This window comes from Stegodyphus dumicola, chromosome 12 (assembly GCF_044657685.1).
Source record: "Stegodyphus dumicola isolate Sdum_Otavi_A_Nest chromosome 12, ASM4465768v1".
Classification (NCBI taxonomy): Eukaryota; Metazoa; Arthropoda; class Arachnida; order Araneae; family Eresidae; genus Stegodyphus; species Stegodyphus dumicola.
Window position 1 is genome coordinate 84,138,384 of NC_140779.1, and position 20,488 is coordinate 84,158,871.

The 20,488-nt window shown below is 32.5% G+C and overlaps 1 protein-coding gene across 1 annotated transcript in view; it reads right to left on the reverse strand.

Moving 5' to 3' along the window:
- Positions 1-20,488, reverse strand: part of LOC118184482 (peroxisomal sarcosine oxidase-like) — a 42,374-nt gene that overhangs the window by 6,567 nt on the left and 15,319 nt on the right. The window contains exons 4-6 of the mRNA XM_035354156.1: positions 17,609-17,775; positions 11,367-11,458; positions 1,606-1,746 (exon numbers count right to left, since the gene is read on the reverse strand). Of these exons, the coding sequence (XP_035210047.1) occupies positions 1,606-1,746; positions 11,367-11,458; positions 17,609-17,775 (400 nt within the window). The remainder of the gene's footprint in view (positions 1-1,605; positions 1,747-11,366; positions 11,459-17,608; positions 17,776-20,488) is intronic.

The following is a 20,488-nucleotide window of genomic DNA, read 5'->3' on the forward strand; positions in this document are numbered from 1 at the left end:
CTAATTCACCCAATCGACAGTAACATCAGATCAGATCTCTGATATCATAGCAAGTCTGCGAAATTCATTGGGGCAAGGAGTCAAGGTTGCGCCTGTCGTTGACAAAAGCCTTGAGCAATATATCACCAGCCTCTTCTGCTGGCCGCATATTTAGAATATCCCCATGCTCCACAGATACTGTACATTTACAAACATCCATGTCCTCTCCGGGGTTTGAGCTTGGGCACTTCGGTACAGCAGTCAGCGTCTCTAACCACTATCCCGGTTGAGGGCTCAAGATTCTGTTCTTATACTCTTTTAGATAAATTTAGCCGACAAGTGTAAAAGTGACAGAAAGGATAAAAATGATAAGATAATGGGTGAATGAGCCCTACACAGCTTCTGTGGTTTATGGGTTGACCAAATGACCATCAGTCGATAGATTAGACGTGACCACCAGCATTTATTGGGCACTGGCTTCCCTGCAGTTAGTTTTAATTTAAAAATCTGTCTAAATTTAATGCACCGCAGCTTGCTGATGATCCATGGGCTAAATGTCAAACACTTACAACAGACATCCTATCAGTCATCAACAGTCACCTTAGGCACTCATGTGTTTCCGGTTAATTTTAATTAAAAAATCTCTCTGGATCTAGTGCTTCACTTCCTACTACTGGCCTATATTGACTGCAAATTAACATCAATCTTTAGGTTACTGGTGACAATCTTAGATTACTGGTTGCAAATGGTTTAATGACGTGTCTAATATATACCTACGTACTGCCAGTGACGCATGGCTTTATAACCAGAGATTTCAACCAAAGATCATTAGAAACCAACATCCCTGACGAGTCTCCCTCAGTTTAATTTTCTCCATAATATACCTAACAGTTATCATTTTAAAAGCATTTAATTTATATTAGGTCTCACTGTTAATTCTTGTGAATATTTGTCGCATTATTTTAATTAATAAATTATATTTATTGCATGATACAGGCGATGCACTTAGCGCAGAATTACGCTATTTATCTCTTGCTGCACCCCAAAGGATAAGGCGTGGCACAAAATATCCTGAAACGTGACACAGCTCTCCTCTTTGCAGTTTTGAAAAGCTGTTTTGTTTTGTATATTTTAGGACAATCTCTGTTGTTTGAATTGAAAATGTTTCCTTTACAGGCGTAGAAATGCAAAGGCGGAAAATTTTACATTCGGTGTTATTAAAACATACTCCTTTCTTTAATTTTTTGAGAAGTTGTTTTCAGTTTTCAAGCATAACTTTCATAATTTTCTCAATCTCATTTAACGTAACAATGAGAGGTATCAAAACAGGCATCATATGGAAAGGAAGCGTTAAGCTCAGTTTTGCACTTTCACAGCATGAATTTCTCATAAGCTTTCCGTCCAATCATTCATTTACTGAAAGAAAGAAAAATTTGAAGTTGCTAAAAATGAAATTTACATAAAAATTTATAAAATATAAAATTAGTTTCCTTAGTGTCACAGACGTCTTACTGAAATACAGAAAATCAAGAAGATTCGGAGACTTCTTTTATTAAATTCTGAGTTGTTAAAAGTTGTAGATATGCTGTTTAATTTATTTTTTATGTTAAATGTTGTGAAACTCACCTGGAAGCATTTCGATAAGCAGCTTTGAGTAAACATCTATTACTCGTTCGTCCCCCTTTGAGAGATACCACTGTTTGATTTCAGGAAGAGATTTTACTTCGTCCCCACGGCCGAGATAGCCAATCTTCAGGTAGTAATTTCCTATAAATAAATTAGAAGACAAAAAGGAAAAAAGACACTTGATGTATAAAACATTTTTATTACTTTTAGATTATTTGCAGCTAAGTAATTATTATTAAAATGTTATTTTATTTCATGTCAAGAGTTTAGCGTTCATCGATTGTAGCCTCCTTGCCTCTTTTTTTGATTCCCAACTAAATTCATAAAAGTGTACATTAATTTATGATGAAAGAAGAGCACCATGATTAGATGCACAAATGTTCCGTAACTGCAACATAAAACTTTTATAGCAGTCTTTAAGGGGTAGGAAACAATGTTTGAAAAGTTGCACACATAAGACCTACAGTTTTTGAGGAAAAATAAATGAAAGACTGTCTTTCCTTTAAAGGCAAAAGAGGATAAATAAAAATTCGGTTAAATATTGTAAACTGAAAATGATTAAAATATTTTTTGCTTCATCTGAAAGCTTTCAGTTTTTTATATTACTCCCGAACGGCAGTTTTTTTCATTCACACACATACACGTTTCGAGAGCATTTGCGCTTAATGTATCTTTGGCCTAAAAATCTTTAAAAACAGCGTATCTTTAGAATTTCCGATTGAGAGTCTCCCGCGCTGAGGAAATATTTTCCCTATCCCGTGCAGTGTTGCCTTTGCTCGCTTTGAGATCGTTGAGTTTGTTAATCAAAAATTTTGTTAAAATTTTACAAAATATAAAATAGACAATAAAAAAAATTTCAAATTCGGTCTTCCAGATACTCATATTCAGATGGAGGAGTACATATTCAAAATTTGATGGCTTTAGGTACTGTTGTTTTTCACAATGCGAGAAGCATACACACATTTATGCAGATTCTTCATTACAGGAAGATAATATTTAGTGTCAACAATTCGAAAAGTGATGGAACGTTTTTAGTGATTCCACGCATAGTGTCATTTCGAGACTAACAGCCCTTCTGGGCTAATAATACGTATGTATTATTTTATTTTAAAATAAAGAAGACAGCAATAGAGTCATTTTGGAGCATTTCCAGTATCATAGTTTCGAAAATATTGAAATCGGTCTTTTGGATATTATTCATAACACAAAACTAAGACTCTTTAGAGAGTCGATCTACATACTGCAAAACAGATCATTTTACCCTTACTCACTCAAACAACTCAAACAAATTTGAACAGGACCACCACTATTAAGAAAAACGTTTGGTCTACAGTCACTTTAGAAAATTTAGTGTAAAACGTTACGAGGAAAAAGAGGAGGTAAAAAAAGAGGAAAATACTATTTCTCAGCGACTAAAGTCGATCTTATTGCAAAAAATTTCGAAAAATTCCTTCATGAAAAGTCTTTCACCAAAAATATTATTAAATAATACCTACAGTGTTTGAGGAAACGTAAATGAAAAACTGTCTTTCCTTTAAAGACAAAAGATGACAAATAAAAATTTATAATGCGCACGTTTTCAAAAATGATGCATTATGAGACATTCTCACCTTTTTCAAAGAAACATACACAGGACACCAAGTTATTCAGGATTTGATCGTAGATTTTTGCTATTATACGTTGAACACTAGCAAATTTCTCCAAAAAGAAGATTTTTTGCAGTGTTTAGTTCAAGCACCCATTCTATGATAAAATTAAAGAAACATTTTCAACAAACATCAAAATCTGCTGTCTGTTAAAGCATTGCCTAGCTTTACATTCGATAAGACGCTTGGTTCTGTGATCACCAACCACCATGAAATCGACACTCCTAGTTCCTGAGAATTCCAGCGATCAGAATACAATAATTTTATGAATCCTTTTCCCCAGCACATCATTTCAGGAAATCTGGATATTGTTAAGGACTATAATTAAAGGCAATTAATGAAGCAAGGCACCAAGTTTCGTCCCACCTTCCATGTGAGAAAAACCGTTTACATTCAACAATTCGATTCTACAATTCGACAATGATTTTGAACACTTTCATCGTCAAATCTAGTTTTCAGACTATTTTTCTTACTTCTTTCCTTCAATGGAAAGACGCTTTATTTCAAGACTTTATTTAGAGAATTTGCATATCTCCTAAATTTTCGTACATCCACAAGAAGGAAAAACTAGAACTTAAAATCAAGAAATTACGGGACAAATTCATTATTACAAAAATTGACAATGCTAAAAACTTCCATATTTTATGAAAGACGTTTTACTATAATTTAATTAAACAAAAACTCCTTAATACCACCACATATCTGCAAGTTATTACTAACGCTAAAGTTCTCTATAAAAGGTTCAAGGCTTTGCATCGAAAATTTGAAGTTTCTAGAAAAATTTACTATGATAAATTTGCAAATTTTTATGAACTTTCATAATTTCCTAAATCACCGGTCAAATTTACATTCATTGCCAATGGTACAAAGAAGTTTTTAAAAGTAATTGACCTACTTTTTGCCAAAAAACTGAAACAAGTTCCTCATATTATTAATAATATTAATTTTCAAGACCATGCTTTCAATTGGATTATTAATAACGAGCCGATTATTCAAGCAGTACATACTCTTGAAATTAAGAATACTAATTGCCACAATTTCGAATATCTTTATACCACTTTGTCTCTTGAAGATATTTTCTATAGCCTACATTCTCTTCCTGATATGTTTTCTCAAATTCTTACAATAGTCTCCAAAGAAGAATGGAAATGCTACTTAAAAACAGTTTTTTTTTAACTACTACATCAAATTTGATAATACATTTTTCAAGCAAGTACGAGTCTTGCCAGGGGATCCTGTTCGTCCTGTGTACTTTGTAACTTATTTCTCTTCTCACTAGAATATAAATTTCAATTATCACTTACTAAAAGTCGGTTTTTCTCCTGCATTTTCAGATATGTAGACGACATTTAGCCATTAAGAACTTTAACAAAATAGAAGATGCAAATATTTATCCCGCAAGCCTAAAACTGAAAACAACTAACACACAGCAAAAGGTAATTGATTATCTTGATTTACAAATTTTAGAATACAAAGGTACTAAAATATTCGATAAAAGAAGAGATTTCAATTTTCGCACCATTAAACTTATCAACTGGAATTCCAACATCTCCAAGAAAGTCATATTTAATACAATTAATACCCAAATTCTAAGGATTAAAAAGTTTGCAATAATAGAGATTCTCTGCAAGAAAAAATAAAAAAACTAATTAACATACACTGGTGTGCAAAAATTAAGGACGAGACGGTTTTTTCAATATAACTTTGTACAAAAGCTTTCCAATTCAACACATTTAATACCGTAAGATCCCAATACGTAAGGACATGAGTAATGTAAGCAACACTTACTAAAAGAGAAATCAGAGGGTTAAAAAGAAGCTTTATTGAAAAAGTAGCATATAGCGCAATGCGACTGAAGGCCGAAACATCCCTGTGATGGGTGTCCAGCAAGAAACATCTGGTCTTTAATAGGGGATATGATCTCCCCTGACTGCTAGGCAGGTTTCACAGCGTCTGCCCATGCTGAGAATGAGGGTGTCAATGAGTTGTTGAGGCATTGCTGCCCATTCGTTTTGCAGCGCCAATCGAAGCTCCGGTATCGTTACTGGTGGTAAGGTACGAGCTGCCAAGCGTCTGCCTAGAAAATCCCATACATGCTCGAAGGGATTGAGATCCGGAGATCGTGCCGGCCAATCCATACGTTCAATATCCTCACTCTCTAAGAGCTGTTCGGCAGCTACTGTGCGATGATATGGTGCATTGTCGTCCATAGAAAGGAACTGCGGACCCATAGCGCCTCTAAAAAGACGCACATATGGAAGAAGAATCTCGTTACAATAACGGGTCCCGTTGACTGAACCTGCATCGAAGATGTGAAGGTCTGTACGACTACCAAGCATGATGCCTCCCCAAACGAGAACCACCTCCATACCTGTCCCTTTCAATGATGTTCGAGGGATGATTGCGGCTTCCCTGCTCTCTCCAGATGAGTATGCGATGAGAATCGCGACTCAGACTGAATCTGCTCTCATCTGTAAAGAGTACTCGTCCCCATTCATTTTCTCTCCAATTCCGGTGTTCCCGACACCACAGAGAACACCTTCTCCGATGGGCAGGCGTTAGAGCTACACACCGTACAGGGCGTTGTGCAAACAGACCACCACCGTGCAGTCTTCTGGCCACGGTAAAACGCGATATCGGTCGTCCAGTCACCTGTGTCGTGTGTCTAGCGATTTCTCCCGCTGTCTGCCGCCTGTTTCTTCTGGCCTGTAAGGCAATATACCGGTCATCTGCGGGTGTGGTTCCTCGTGGACGACCACTACTAAACCCCCGGATAGCTGTTCCTGTAGTTTGAAATTGTCTCCAAATTCGTGAAACGATGCTGTGAGCAATTCCGAACTCTGCAACCACACTTGTCACATTGCGGCCTTCCTCCAGCTTCCCAATGATTCGACCTCGGGTAAAACCATCCAGATGTCGTCTCACAGATTGATTATTCGCCATTTCTCGCTGAGGCAGCAACTCGGTGTGATTTTAACTGCTATACGGCGTGCAATCTCTTTGCCAGAAATACTGATCTTACACCGACAACATGCTTTATACTACTCAGACACTCCCCCATTACGTCTACCTGCATATCTGCGCATGTGCTACTGTACATCACCTTACTTAATCTCCTGATTGGTCTTTCTGTCCGCTCTGCCTTTTCGTTCAGCTGATATGCTAATTTTTCGACTTCGTCCTTAATTTTTGCACACCAGTGTAGTCTTAGAAAATCGAATTAAAAAACTCACAGTTTCAAACACTTTAAAAAAAGCTGGCATTAACTTTATCTCTTAGATCGTATAGGTTGATATGATATATTTTATCAAACCTCAAAAGAAGGTAATTTTATAAATGACTACTACAAGTAATCCAATGTGAATATGTAATTATAAATCTTTTATCTCTCGGTTTTCTTGGATGACTCTCTTAACAGCATAGTAGCAGAAAACTTGATGGTCGTTCGGTTGCCTTCTTTTCACAAGTTCAAATTCAGCCCCAGCCCCTCATTTCCAACAATTGGAACCATTTTGAGCAAAAGGTAATTGCTCATTATGTTCAACAATTGGAATTACCATTTCTTCAACAATTAGAACACTACCAGAAAGCGCGAGAACTCCTGTTGTTCCTTTCTCCTTGAACTTTGATCTTCAAGCTTTTTTCTTTTGTTTTCCCATTTTTGTAAACCCCATTGTAAAGTTTGGTTTAATTTGCAAAACCCTATTCGGCAGACACTTTTACTTCCATTAGTATGCAAGTGGTCAGATGCCGATAGGTATGTTTATACTTTCTTCATTTTTGTCTTTTTCCTGTTTGATTTTTAAATTAATTTGGCCTTTTATTTAAACTTAGGCTGTTCTAGGAAGTTTTAATTTGAGTATTTGTTCTCAGCAGCTTTCCATGTGAAACCTCGTTTGTTCTCGGCAGTTTTTATTTTGAGTATTTTTAAAGTTATTTAATTAAAACTACGTTAGTTCTCTGCAGCTTTTTATTATGAGTATTTTCTGTGTATTTTGGGTAATTATTTTGATTCGAAAAAAGCTAATTTAATATGCTTTCGAGCCGCCCTAGGCTTTAAATACTGACCAAATAAAAAAAAATTTTCATTTTGAAACATGTTTCTTGTATTGCTTAGGGTCTCCCCTTGATGCACATGATTGTAATTAGTGCGTTTGGCCTTTTTTAGGTTTCTCAAGCGTTTTGGTTTTTCAGGTTTCTTGCCATAAAAAGTTTTTTTGCTTTGCTTATTTTAAATTTGTGTTTCTACTTTTGTATATTATTATTGTAGTCTCTCCTTCCATAATCAGGGCGTGATTACTTTGCAAACTTTGTCACATGACTACCTAACAATCTCGGTGTCCAATTACACAAATCCTTCATATGTTAACTGTTCGGTCTTTTCCTAATTGAGTAAATATTGGTATACGAGGTGATGTGTTCAGATCTGTTCCCGCCGTGAGAGCTCCAGATAATTATTTCTGGTGTGTTTCCTTTAAATTAAATAATTCAATCCAACTTATTCCATTGCTACACAATATCGACGAAATAACCGAATAACTGGCACTTATTTCGCACTTTAGGATATAATCTTTGAAATTTATGCCTCAGTATCATACCGAAGAGTAGCTTAGATTTGAATTAGAGGTTACAATATCTATATTAACGTTAACGAGGTTACAATATCTATATTTTATAGTTTTATAGTTTTTTTTTTATCTAAATAATTGGTGCCACTTATTGGAGACCGTAATGCTTCTTTTCCCATTTTCTCTATTTTATGTACATTGGTATTAGGTTCTCAATTCTTAAATGATTACTTTTAAGTTTGTTTAGTTAAATGATTGTATTAACTGGTTTGTTATGTAATGTAAGTTGTAATATTAAAGCCCCTCTCTTTTCACTCCCAACAGAACATCCGTTAGATCATCGATTTCACCCGAATTATGCATAATTATAGATTTATTTAAATAAACGTGTATGTAAAGAGAGCATAGCAGAGGCCGAGCGGTTAAAGTCGCTGAATTCTGGTAGTTCCGACCTCGGTTCGATTCCAGGGGAAAGGGGCAGGTTGAATAGGCTTCGTTTCCTCCCATGTATACCACGTATACGAGTCAGTTTTCCTTAGAAAGTCCTCCATGAAGGCATCCCATCCCCTTAAGCAGATAGACCTAATGGGCTTTGTCATAATCAATTAAACCAAAGTATGTAAACGGAAAGAGTGCATCTCTCAAAAACAAGCGAGAAATTTCTAGTATTAGGTTTTAAGTAACATACATATAGTAATTTAAATTCTCTTCACGGTAGTGAGGTCCTCCAGGCTTATGGTATCATATGCAGTGCAAACTCGAAGTTCTGTGCTCCAATGCAGTTCCCACCAAGTTATCCACTCCCTTAAAATGTTTTATTATTTTAAATTTAATTTTGTTAGGAAGAAAATTTCACCATGAAAATTATTTTTAAGGAACTAATGCAAAAAATAAATTACTGGGATATTTCCGTACAGAAATTATTTACAACTAACTCACCGAAAAATATAAAAATGGTGCAGTACTGGTGTTGGATAAATTGAATAAATGACAATTTAAGAAGTTTAAAGTTTTAGTCATATTGTACTGCTTTTGAACCTAAAAAATGTGACTGAAAAATAAGAGTTGTCTAATTATTGAAAAGACATTTGAGAGGAATATCATGAAAGTACAATAAAAATTCAAGGGAAATGCACGTTTTCATTTTTTTTCAATTAAAATGCATAATTTCATTGAAATTTTTAAGAACGGGTATTCCCAAGAAAAACCGTGATAAAGCATCAGTTCTTCTATGCATCTTAAGCCAATACGTTATGTATTCAATATCATGTGAAAAAAGTGAAACAAAAGGAAGGGATTTTTTTATCTTAAGGAATATTTGTAGTATTCTTTCTTTCTAAAGTTAATATTTAGAGATGTTAGTTAATGTGTTTTTTTTTCTAAAGTTAATGTTAATTATCTTTCAAAACATAGTAACATTAAAACAATACAGCTAACAGCTCTGTCAGTGTGATACAGCTAGTGTTATCACTACTGCTAAAATAAATATGAATGGCATAAATTTTGTTTAGAATTTTATTGTTTAAACTTTTTTTCGTTCATTTTTGAGAGAAGATTGCTTTCCTCCACACATTTGTTTACCTCAAGATCCTCTACAATTGTACAGAATTTGAGCGAAATCGACAAGAAAATGACTATGTACTCTCCTTTCATGTCATTAATCTATTATGTTTCTATAAATTATAACTGTAACAGAAAATTATTAAAAGCAATAATAATACATGTATATGTACGCTAAAAATGCAGTGTATTGTGATATAATATGTATAGAAGCAAAACAGAAATGAAGCACAATTTATTAAACAAATATGATATGGAAGATTTAAAATATTTAACATATTTAAATTGCAAACTTTTACTGTGCTATTTTTTCGTATGAAAGATCATAATTTTATTTCTTTGACAGTTGCTTTATGACAGTATATATAGTACAGTAAAAGCTCGACTATCCGGCTATCAACTTGTGAAGATTTACCTATGTATTTTTAACTAATCGTTAATTTTAAGTACTTTTCTGTCACATTCTATTCACCGACATTTTTCATGCCAGAATGTCAATGAGACAACAATCATTTATTCATACTGAGAAAGCTATGCTATTTAAGAGAAAGTTTTCGCCAGTTGTTTTTATAGCATGTTCTGCCTACTTGAGGCCAAGTTGTATCGTGACTTATTGGGATTTTGTGCAGTTGAGTGCTTCTAGCCATTACACTCGTTTCGCCGGTTTTCTAAAAACCAGAGCTTTTTCTGTGCGTTACTTTGCCCTATGAGCTGTTAGGCTAATCTTACTACATTTGATTTTAGTTCAGCATTACTGATTTAAGTTAAGCCAAAAGTGTTGGCTTGTGTAAACCCAAGTTGGGTTACTGTTACTTCTTTGTATCCGAATAAAAGGGTTTTATATACCCTTCTTCTGACTTTTGTTTTTCTAAGATTATTCTATAATCATTTTTAATCATTTTAGGGTCGGTAGTGTATTCTTCCTAAGAATACCAGACTTTATAAACTAACCGGAATGTTAAAAAAACGAAATATTTTCAAATTTTAGAAACATTTTTAATGTAAAAATAAGTAAACAAAAATTTAACACCATTATAAAACACGAATACAAAACAAAAACTGCCGCGAAAATGTAATTCAGCGCCAGTGATGGATAAACGTGACCCCAGTGTTGGATAAACTCGATTAACTCAATTTAAGGAGGATTATAAGTTAACTTCTGTTTATCTGTTTTTTAATCGCATTTTGAAAAAATGATTAAAATGGAGCTTGTCTTCAAAGGAACAGCACCTAACGAAGTATTTCAATTTTATTGCGATCCTGGCATCAAGAAAAGTTCGAAAATGGTAAACACTGGCCGTGCAATGTGAGAAACTATGACAAATGATTTAAGTTCTTAAGATGTCATGTCCGTAACTTGTATGTGTTGATTAACTTAATAAAGAGCGATCAGTTCCCTCAAACTTCTGCCGGGCTAGCTGGCGAGACCTCCACACATTTTCATGATTGACTGAGTTTCGTAACTGAATATATGATATTTGTTTTCGTAATCGAATATATGATATTTGTTTTCGTAATCGAATATATGATATTTGTTTTCGTAATCGAATATATGATATTTGTTTTCGTAATCGAATATATGATATTTTATTTCGGCGTTTAGATCTGAAATGCCCTTTTTCTTTCGAAATCCCACATAATTTAAATGTAGGCATTTAATATTCACACTGATAACAAATAAAATAATTTTTTTATACTTTTAGACCAGAAGTTTTTTTCTTCCATTCATTTGGCTTTTCTACTACATTTTGCATTTTTATATGTTCAATTACGCGTAATTCTTGCTTATCCGGAATTCGACATTTCCCGAGCTTTTACTGTATATGTTTTGGTATACCTAATCTGTCATAGCTTTAATAATATACAAATTGGGAACTTCACATAATATTGAATATGTTTTCTCTGTTCTTATGCTGAAAAAAATGAAAAATATTTTAAGTTACATAAAAGCAAATTTCTGAGCGAGATAATATTTCTAAATTATTACCATCTGGATATTCGATGGCGGGCAAAATATACGCTCCCAAAGCTTCTCTATCCTTTTCCTTATCTCTGAAGTAGACTATACTAGGCATGGAGCTGAAAGATAACAACAATATATATATGTTCAAGGAGTAAATGCAGCTAGTTCGTAGCTGTTCTAATAACATACACTACTATGATTTGCAACAGCCAATTATTGCGTAACAACTGAGACTCTATTTGGAGTTCAATAGTAGAATTTGTAAATTAGCAACTTACAAAATGCATAATAACGTTAGTGATAGATTTGGTACGGTTCCGGATGACATATCTGAAAACAAATATCCCTTTTTAAAAGCTCCTACAGATAAATTCTGGAGACATGAAAGAAATTATCTGAAAAACCGTTCACTTCAGTTGACGATGATTGGGAATACTCGGTCTTTGCAAACGGTTTAGCAGGTATGTCCCACACTCATCATAGTCTAGATTTATTATAATTTAATATAATAATAAACAAAATAAATACGTAATTCATATTAAAATAGATAATTCAAAAATATAAATTTTGAATTTACTGCCATTTTTTATTCATAATTAGTAATTTTAGACATATTATTTTAAATGTGAGTTTGAAAAATTGTTGAGAACCTAATTTTATTGAAATAAGGGGGGCATTTTTCTTTTGCCCACTACAGTAGATGTCGTGAATACAAGCTAAGTTTACTCTGTCTACTGTAATGGACATTATAAACTAAATCTAACGCTCTTTTATGACATTATGACAGGTTTCAAACGGAGGGGAGGTTCTTGTCTGCAACAATTTATTTTAAATAATTAATTTGATTTATGTATGCTACTAATTAATTAGATAATAAAACAAAGTTATATCTAATTTTAGTTCACATTTTATTAGAAATCTGAAACAGAAAATGTGTTTGACTGAAGATGAAATTGAGAAGATCATGAAAGAGGATTTTCTTTTTAGCAGTGATGATGAAGATTTGGAAAGTGGTGATGAGGAAGAGGAATACATGCCGACATTCCTCCATGATGACTTTGGTGATGAGCCAGAAAATGAAGAAACAGAAATTTCACTTATAAAATCACCTGCACAAAATCAGAAATCTTGTAGCAGAAGAAAAGAAAAGTTCCTTGGTAATGAATAGATAAAAAGCTTCCTCAAAACTCTACCGAAAAGAGTGAATTGAACCCCAAGGTTTTGCTAGTCAAGACAAAACACAACTGCAAATGTTTAAAATTGTATTTGGCAAGGAATTTTTAGAATATTTCACATTTGAATCCAATAGATACAGGTTACAAAACCGTAGCAAAATGAATTCAATCACAATTGACGAAATGGAGGTATTTTGGGAGATCTGTATGTATATGTCAATTGTAAATTTACCTTTTAGAAGTTGGTATTGGTCAATGCAAACAAGTCGGGAAACGATTTTAAATGCAACGGCCGTAAATTGTTGGGAAGAGATGTGTATGCATGTACGTATATTCATGCTGTCCACTGTAGTGGACAAACTGTAACAATTATTTAAAAAGAAATTTGAATAAAATTAATTTTTTATTATTATTACCAAGGTTATAAGTGGAAAAAATACAAACAGTTTCGTTTAACTTCTCTATATTATTTGTATACAACAAAGGATTAACACAGCTTTTGTTGCGCACACATTTTGGAGTTCATAAGAACCTAAGCTTCTTAAGAAATCTTGTCGTATGGCATTTAATTGGATATATTAATGGTACGTAGTATATTATAAAATTTTGGTACATTTTGGTACATCTTGAAGGCCAAAATTTGGAACTGGGAATTTATTTTATTATCTATTTCATATTTTGTAAAGCGTTTATGAGTGTTTGATAAAGAAACTGAATGATTTCAAAGCGAGCAATGGCAACATTGTACGGAAAAAAAAAAGAGGAAAAAAACATTTTCATCTCTATCGCGCGAAACTATGTATCGGAAATTCTAAAGATATGCGCTTTTTAAATTATATGATTTTGCTGTTGAATTGAATTTTATGGTTTAAATGCGAAGAACATGATATTTAATAAATAAAGGTAACATGCAAAAAATTTAAAAAAACCGGTCTTTTGTGAGTAATATAAAATCTAAAAGCTTTCAGTTTTTTTTTTTTTTTTTTTTTTTTTTTTTTTTTTTTTTTTTTGTGTGTGTGTGTGTGTGTGTGTGTGTGTGTGTAATTTTATTACGCTTTAAAATTGGTTTCTAAGGGAGGACTTTCTGAGGGAAACTGGCTTGTATACACATCACATATGGGGAAAGCCACGAAACTCGGACCAAACTACCTGCGTTCAGCAACTCTACCGCTCGGCCACTGGTTGGCTTATTAGCAGCATTATACTGTATTATTATTTTATTATGCTACAAAGTAACAATGCTATAAGACTGAGACATACCTTTAGAATTTTCGATACAAAGTTTCGCGCGCTAGAGACGAAAATGTTTTTTTTTTCCTCTTTTTTGTTCATGGAATAGTACTGTGTAATCCATTAGTATTAAAAAATCATTGTTTCTTTGCAAACTTAAAAAAAAGATACTGTTCATAGCAGAGTTCTCATTTTTATATTGTAAAAGAGATATTGATTATTATTAGTTTTCTATTTAATGTGTCGAAACGCTGGTTTGACAAGGACTTCAACTGCAGAAAAATATTTAAAGAAACAGTGCGAATCTGGAAAAAAAATCACCTTCAGTATATTTAAAAACACTGATAAATTTATAAAATAATCTGAATTAATATAAAAGATTTTCTTATATGAAATTATCTAAGTGCATTCAGTTATAATATTATTAACGCGAATATCGTTTTGTGTAAAGGTAAAGAAAATATTTTTTCGCGCTAAATTAAATTAATAGATTATTTATTTTGAGAAAAAAAAAAAAAAAAAAAAAAAAAGCACGAAAATCCGAGTTTAAATTATCGCGAAAAGTCAAAGAAACGTTTTGTCAAAGAACGATTCATCTTAAACCCTGTTCCTCAATTTCCTATATACGTCGTACATTGATTATTTTTACTTTGGTACTTGCATTGTGAAAATAATATTACTATCTTCTAATTATTTTCACAGAATAAAATCTTTTGAGAAGGAAGAATATTTTAAATAAGCAGTTTATATATATATAAGAAATTAAAATAACAGCAATGTAATATTAAAAAAAAAAGTATTAGTAATTGTGTGACAAAAATTACAATACGAATTAATCACACATATAGGATAGATTAGTATAATTTTGGTATATATTTTATATTGAAAAAATATTTTCTTTCATGTTAATTATAGAATAAATTATTTAAAATAAAACATTTTGATACGTGTGTGATAGCTGAATGCAGCAGCAATCGGCCGTACTGTAATAGCGAATGAATTTTAGTCCTTTTCCTGAAAGAAATAATTTTCATAGAAAAGAAAATAAAAAAAAAGGAAGAAATATTTTCTTTCTAATTTCTTACTTAAAGAAATATTTTTCTACTATTAACTGTAAAATAAAATGCGTGAAAACAGCTTAATGTAAGCATATTAAAAAAAAAAAAAAAATAAAAAAGAAAAAAGAACTTAGTTTGCATTTAGATTGTAATGCAAGTTAATCATATTATAAATTTAAATGAATAGAATTGTTTATTTCTAAAAAGATTTGAAGTAAGCTTAATTCATTTACTCTTATCTTTTTACCGTTGCTTTCATGGTATCCCATATCACTCTACATTTCTTAGTCCTAAATTCCTGCATTAACTTTCCTCTTAAAAAACGGGATCCTTAAAAAACGGATAACATAGCAGCATATTCTGCTGCGTGTTGGTCATAATACTGTTTTGTGCCATTTTTTTCAAACTACAAAAGCAGCGTGTGAGTTAGTGAAATAATATGAGAATATTCCTAGAACTTCAGCCAGCGCGCGCTATAAATTTCGTCACTCGTCTGTACTGCGGTTGGTCTAAAGCTCCTTGAAGCCTTGTCCCCTTTCAGTAAAGTCAAATGGACCCACCCGCCCACCAACTGAGGACCACAGAATGGCTTTCTCCGATAAGTTGTGATGGGTTGTCTATACCGGTTTTTTTGAGTCAATATTGTTCACTCAAGTTGTAGACAGATCCAGTGATCATAGAATAGGCGTCCTGCTCTGAAGCACCGGCGATCCCTACGTGGTGACCAAAACATTGGGTCATTTACCATTGAGTTCTATGGGATTTGACGCGTTCGGGTGTAAATATTTTGTAATTACGTCGCAAATATACATATAAATGTATATATTTTCTTTTTCTACAACACTTCAGAGTCCTAAGTATGTGAAAACAACATATTTTTAAACAACATTTCATTCTGAACGGAATTAAATGCTATACTTTTCACAGGACAGTTTTCTCAGAATGGTTTAATTTGAATGAAATATTTTCACAAGTTTTCGTTAATTACATTAGAAAAAAAAATTAAGGTAATTCGATTTTATTCGGTTAAGGTACAAAAATTAAGATCAAAGTTTATTGTATTATTAATATTAAAATTATGCTTTATTTCTTTTCTATTTATAGAGCTTCTTCCTAAAATACTTTCTTAAATATGACATGATTTTTCGGCTTCTTTTAAATCGAAAAATGTAAGTCAATTTATAATTAATGCTCTATTCGGTTCATTTTAAAATAGAGAATTATTAGGAAAATAGTATTTGACTTTTTCTGAACATTTCTGAAAGGGAATGAAATAAGTTTTTTTTTTTTTAAGTATTATTTAAAATTTGTAACTGAGTTATTATAGAATGTAAAGGGAATAATTATTTTAATTATACTTATCAGATTTTTTTTTTACCCTTCATTTCAACAATACATATTCCAAAACTCTTTATTACGTTCTTAAGTGCGCATCTCATAGCATTTGCTTTACAATACCTTTTAACAGATTGCTTTCCAATACGAACAATTCTTGCTTAAATAGTTTTATAACGTATTTGTCAGCAGGATTTCAATTTATGTTTACAATTCAATATTAAGATTATTATATATTTAGATAACATTTATAATCATTATAAATTAGATACATTTAATCATTAGATTTCTTCACAGTACTATCACAGTTGTTTAGAAGTGAATAAATTCTTCATTTCAAATACATTTATAAATAATTTAATGAACATTTAAGTATTTTGTCAAAGGCAGGTACATGCTTTTTGCAAGCACATGCATAAATACCCATACATATTTCCTATTTATCATTTCCGGCATGTGCAAATCTTTAATTTCTGTGCATTCACTATATTTTTCGTGTAAAGTAATTTACACTAATTTAGCATACACCCGAAAGTTTTACATAAAAAATATATATGAATATAATTTGAATGAAAATTATAAGTATTATTTTTAATACCCACTCAAAGGTCAGTTTTTCTTCAAAATTCCTCCACGATGGCATCTCTCTCTTTAGGCAGATAGCCCTTGCATGCGTTACTCTATTTAATAAAAACTTAATCTGACCTATGTGCCTAATTACAAATATTTTAACATGCATAATTTTATATTTACATTTAGCCATCAAGTTTCAAACTTTTCAAATCTTCTAGAAAATAAATTTTGGCAGATCTCTTTTAGCAATTTTCTTAAAATCTTTATTTTTGTAGTGCAACAGCTTAGAATTTTATAAAACAAATTCATAATCAAAATCGCTGTTGTTAGTTATCGAAAAATAAAAAAGATGTGATTTTTGCGTAAATGTCAGTAAACTATACAAATTGCTATTATCCATCACACTATGAATGTTTCTTTCATGCGAGAGTGTCCCTTTTTCGATTTCCATGGAACTGTCGTGTGTCGAAATGCTATCAGAATTTTGTCAAGCGAGCTTCTGAATGTAAACAAAAAACACCCCGTCTGGTGACCCAAGCTTCAAAGCAGTGCTTCACTTCTAGCGCGGAATGGCCCCTCCTCCCTTTCCTACCTCCATGGTGCTCCTCGTCAAAATTGGGGTACTGTCACCTGTAAGGTGCTCAAGGCTATTGCCAACGACAGGCGTAATCTTGCGCTCCTTGACACGAGGAATTTCGTGGGCTTGGACTGACTACGTCAGACAAGTGAGCATAAGTAACAACAACAACAATATTAATCGAGTTGCTTTCATACGAAGAAAACATTTAAGCATACAATAGTAAAAAGATTTCCTAGCTGTTAATCTATTAATCATACAGCTAGCTAAAATATTCTACTTCAAATTCTTAAATTCTAATTATAAACTGTACATTACCTTATTCGTTTTACTTCTGGGGTAGAAATTTTAAGAAATGCTACTGTTTCTTTCTGTACTCTGATGTTCAGTTTCCCTAGTGCTGAAAATTTCTTGAAATTGGTGAATGCTCCAGTACAGAATAATACTCTTTTAGCTTGCACATGATTTCCGGTTTCAGTTAGAATCTGGTAAAAGAAGAGAATTATCATTCACGAATGTTTTATGACAATATGAAGAATGAAAAAATATGCATAAATTCTTTTCCAGAGAAAAATTCCGTGACGATGTCCAGAATTGTCGAAGAATTAAAAGAGGTTACATTACGGAACACAGTGAAAACCTTTATCATATGTAACACAGATTTATAGAAATGTAACACTGGTACAGATGTATAGTACGAAGGCATGGAAATAATAAAACTAGAAAGTAATAATTCAGAAACGCGTGAAATAATTTGTAAAGTCACCGAATCGATTTTAAAATGATTTACTTTAATGATGTAGATTTACTTTAATGATGTAGATTTGCTTTTCGATGTTAAAAATCTTACTAAATTGAAATTAATGCTATAAGAATTTATTTGCAGGTAGAAATAGATAAATTATATATAGAAATATCAATGTTATTATGAATTCTACTGCCTAAATTGCAGTTTAACTAACATTAAAATTTTAAATTTGAAATCCATATCTTTGCACACAGTACGCCGTAATTCAATTATGAAGGGAATTTTAATTATAACATTCTGCTCAAACTGATTACTAATATTCACATGCGTAAAACCAATAAATGCTACTCCTCCAGTAAATACACTTTTGATTGCAAAAAGTTGAGTGATGCTAAACTCTCACCCTCCCCAATGGCTTTGGAGGTAAGAATAAAAGGAGACGCCAACAGCCACACTACGATTGAAGCAGTGCCAATAACTTCTTCTTTAAGAAGATACTGGCACTGCTTTTGAGTTAGCAAGAGCACTGCTACTGAAGGTACTGACACTTCTTTAAGAAGGTATTGGCAGTGCTCCCAGGCATTGGTCTCCAGAAGGGGTGTATTTTGCTTACATCCAGAGCATTCTCCCAAGCGTTTTGATAGTATTTTCACACACGACAGTTCCACACAAATAGGAAAGCGGGGACACTTGGGCATAAAAGAAACATTTATCGCTGGATGAATAACAGTATTTTGTACAGTCTAGTGGCATTCACGCAAAAATCACATCTTGTTTATTTTTCGATAAATTACAACAGCGATTTTGTGTATGAATTTGTTTTATAAAATTCTAAGCTACATAAGTTTTATAAAATTCTAATATTGAAAATATAGATTTTAACAAAAATGTTATGCGTAAAGAAAGAAAAATACATTATGGTACCTTTAAAATGTCAAAATATCGCAAAAATATAACGCATTTTAACCCATAGCATGTCAAGCATGAAAAAAATTAATACTTTTTTTTATAAATTCTTAAGTATGTTTTTCTCTATGTAGAATCAAGAAGACTTACCAAATGTTTGCTAGTTTTATGAAGACAACCTGTCCTAAAAATAGGACAATGGTCTAATCCACTTTTAATCATTCTTATTTAGGTGGAATGGGAAAAACCATCTTAGGCATAGTCCAACGTTACATTTTGTGCTGATAGTTGTTTTTGCTGTGCAGTTTTTTAGCTGGCATCTTCTTTATCTATTTTGTGGATTTTTAACAATAACATGTTCATTTTGAAACTTTAGAAAATTTTCATTAAGGGGTATCAGAAACCCCTATACCGACAATGTTAAATTGGGCATTTTCGATGTACCTTTTCTCAAAATCTGCTGTAGATACAAGCTGGAAATTTTTCTGTAATTAAAGTATACCTATCTGATTATACTGAAATGAGCTTTTGAAACATTTTGAATTTTAGAGTAAATTACAGAATATTTTGTTAGGCATAGTAAAATTTAGCCCTTTTCTCACACAAAAAAATTAAAAATTTTTTTCTAAGTTTATTACAAAAAGCTCATTTCAGTAAATATTAGGGAACCTAATAAATAAGCCATAAAAAGTTTAGATACCTGTGAGCAGTAGTTCCTGAGAAAAGGTACATCGAGTATAAAAAAATCACGTTTGGAGATAAACGCGTTTTTATGTATAAATCCTCATTGACCAAAGCAGTAGATGGCAAATTAAAACTAGATATTTTTACAGTTCTAACTTTCATAGAGATTAAAGAATGGTATTTTTAGAAAGATAAAAGTGTAGAGAATTTGGAAATGCAAAAATCCGAAATCACAATGTTTTGAAAATTTTGGGGTTCCAACACCCCTTAACCTGTTGAACACCTAGTTTTCTGCAAGATGGTTTTCTTGGAATAGAAAGTTCCAAATAGGCAACTGTTATGTGGCTTCGAAAATCAAGCAAAATCAGACTATCATCACTGAACAACTGACGGAGCTTCCAACAAATAAAAACCAGTAACCTTTCTTTCCTTAAGTAACATAAGCTGCTGCATGAGTACCAAATAGGTCAACTCCGTTTTAATATTTATTGTAGGATGCAATGCATATTGATTTATCTTTACCTGTTTTCTGCCACCTTTTACTCTTCTTTCTACAGTTGATACACTTTTTTTTTTCTTCGAAGCTGTCATTCCATCGAAGTGCTGCAACTTTGTTTTTTTTAATCAAAATTGCTATCTGAAGAGTCGCGTTCCATTTTCGACATTGTTTTAGAGGTATAAGTGGGCATTTATAAGAGGGTATATAAGGGTATAAAAGGGTATAAGTGGGCATTCCGTTTAGACGTTTTTATTTGTAAGAACGGGGATAATAATTCATGAGAAGTAAAGAAATTAATAAGACTTATGTATCTCAGGGTTTGTAATTATGGACAGCAAATTCCGGACAACTGTATGAGGTA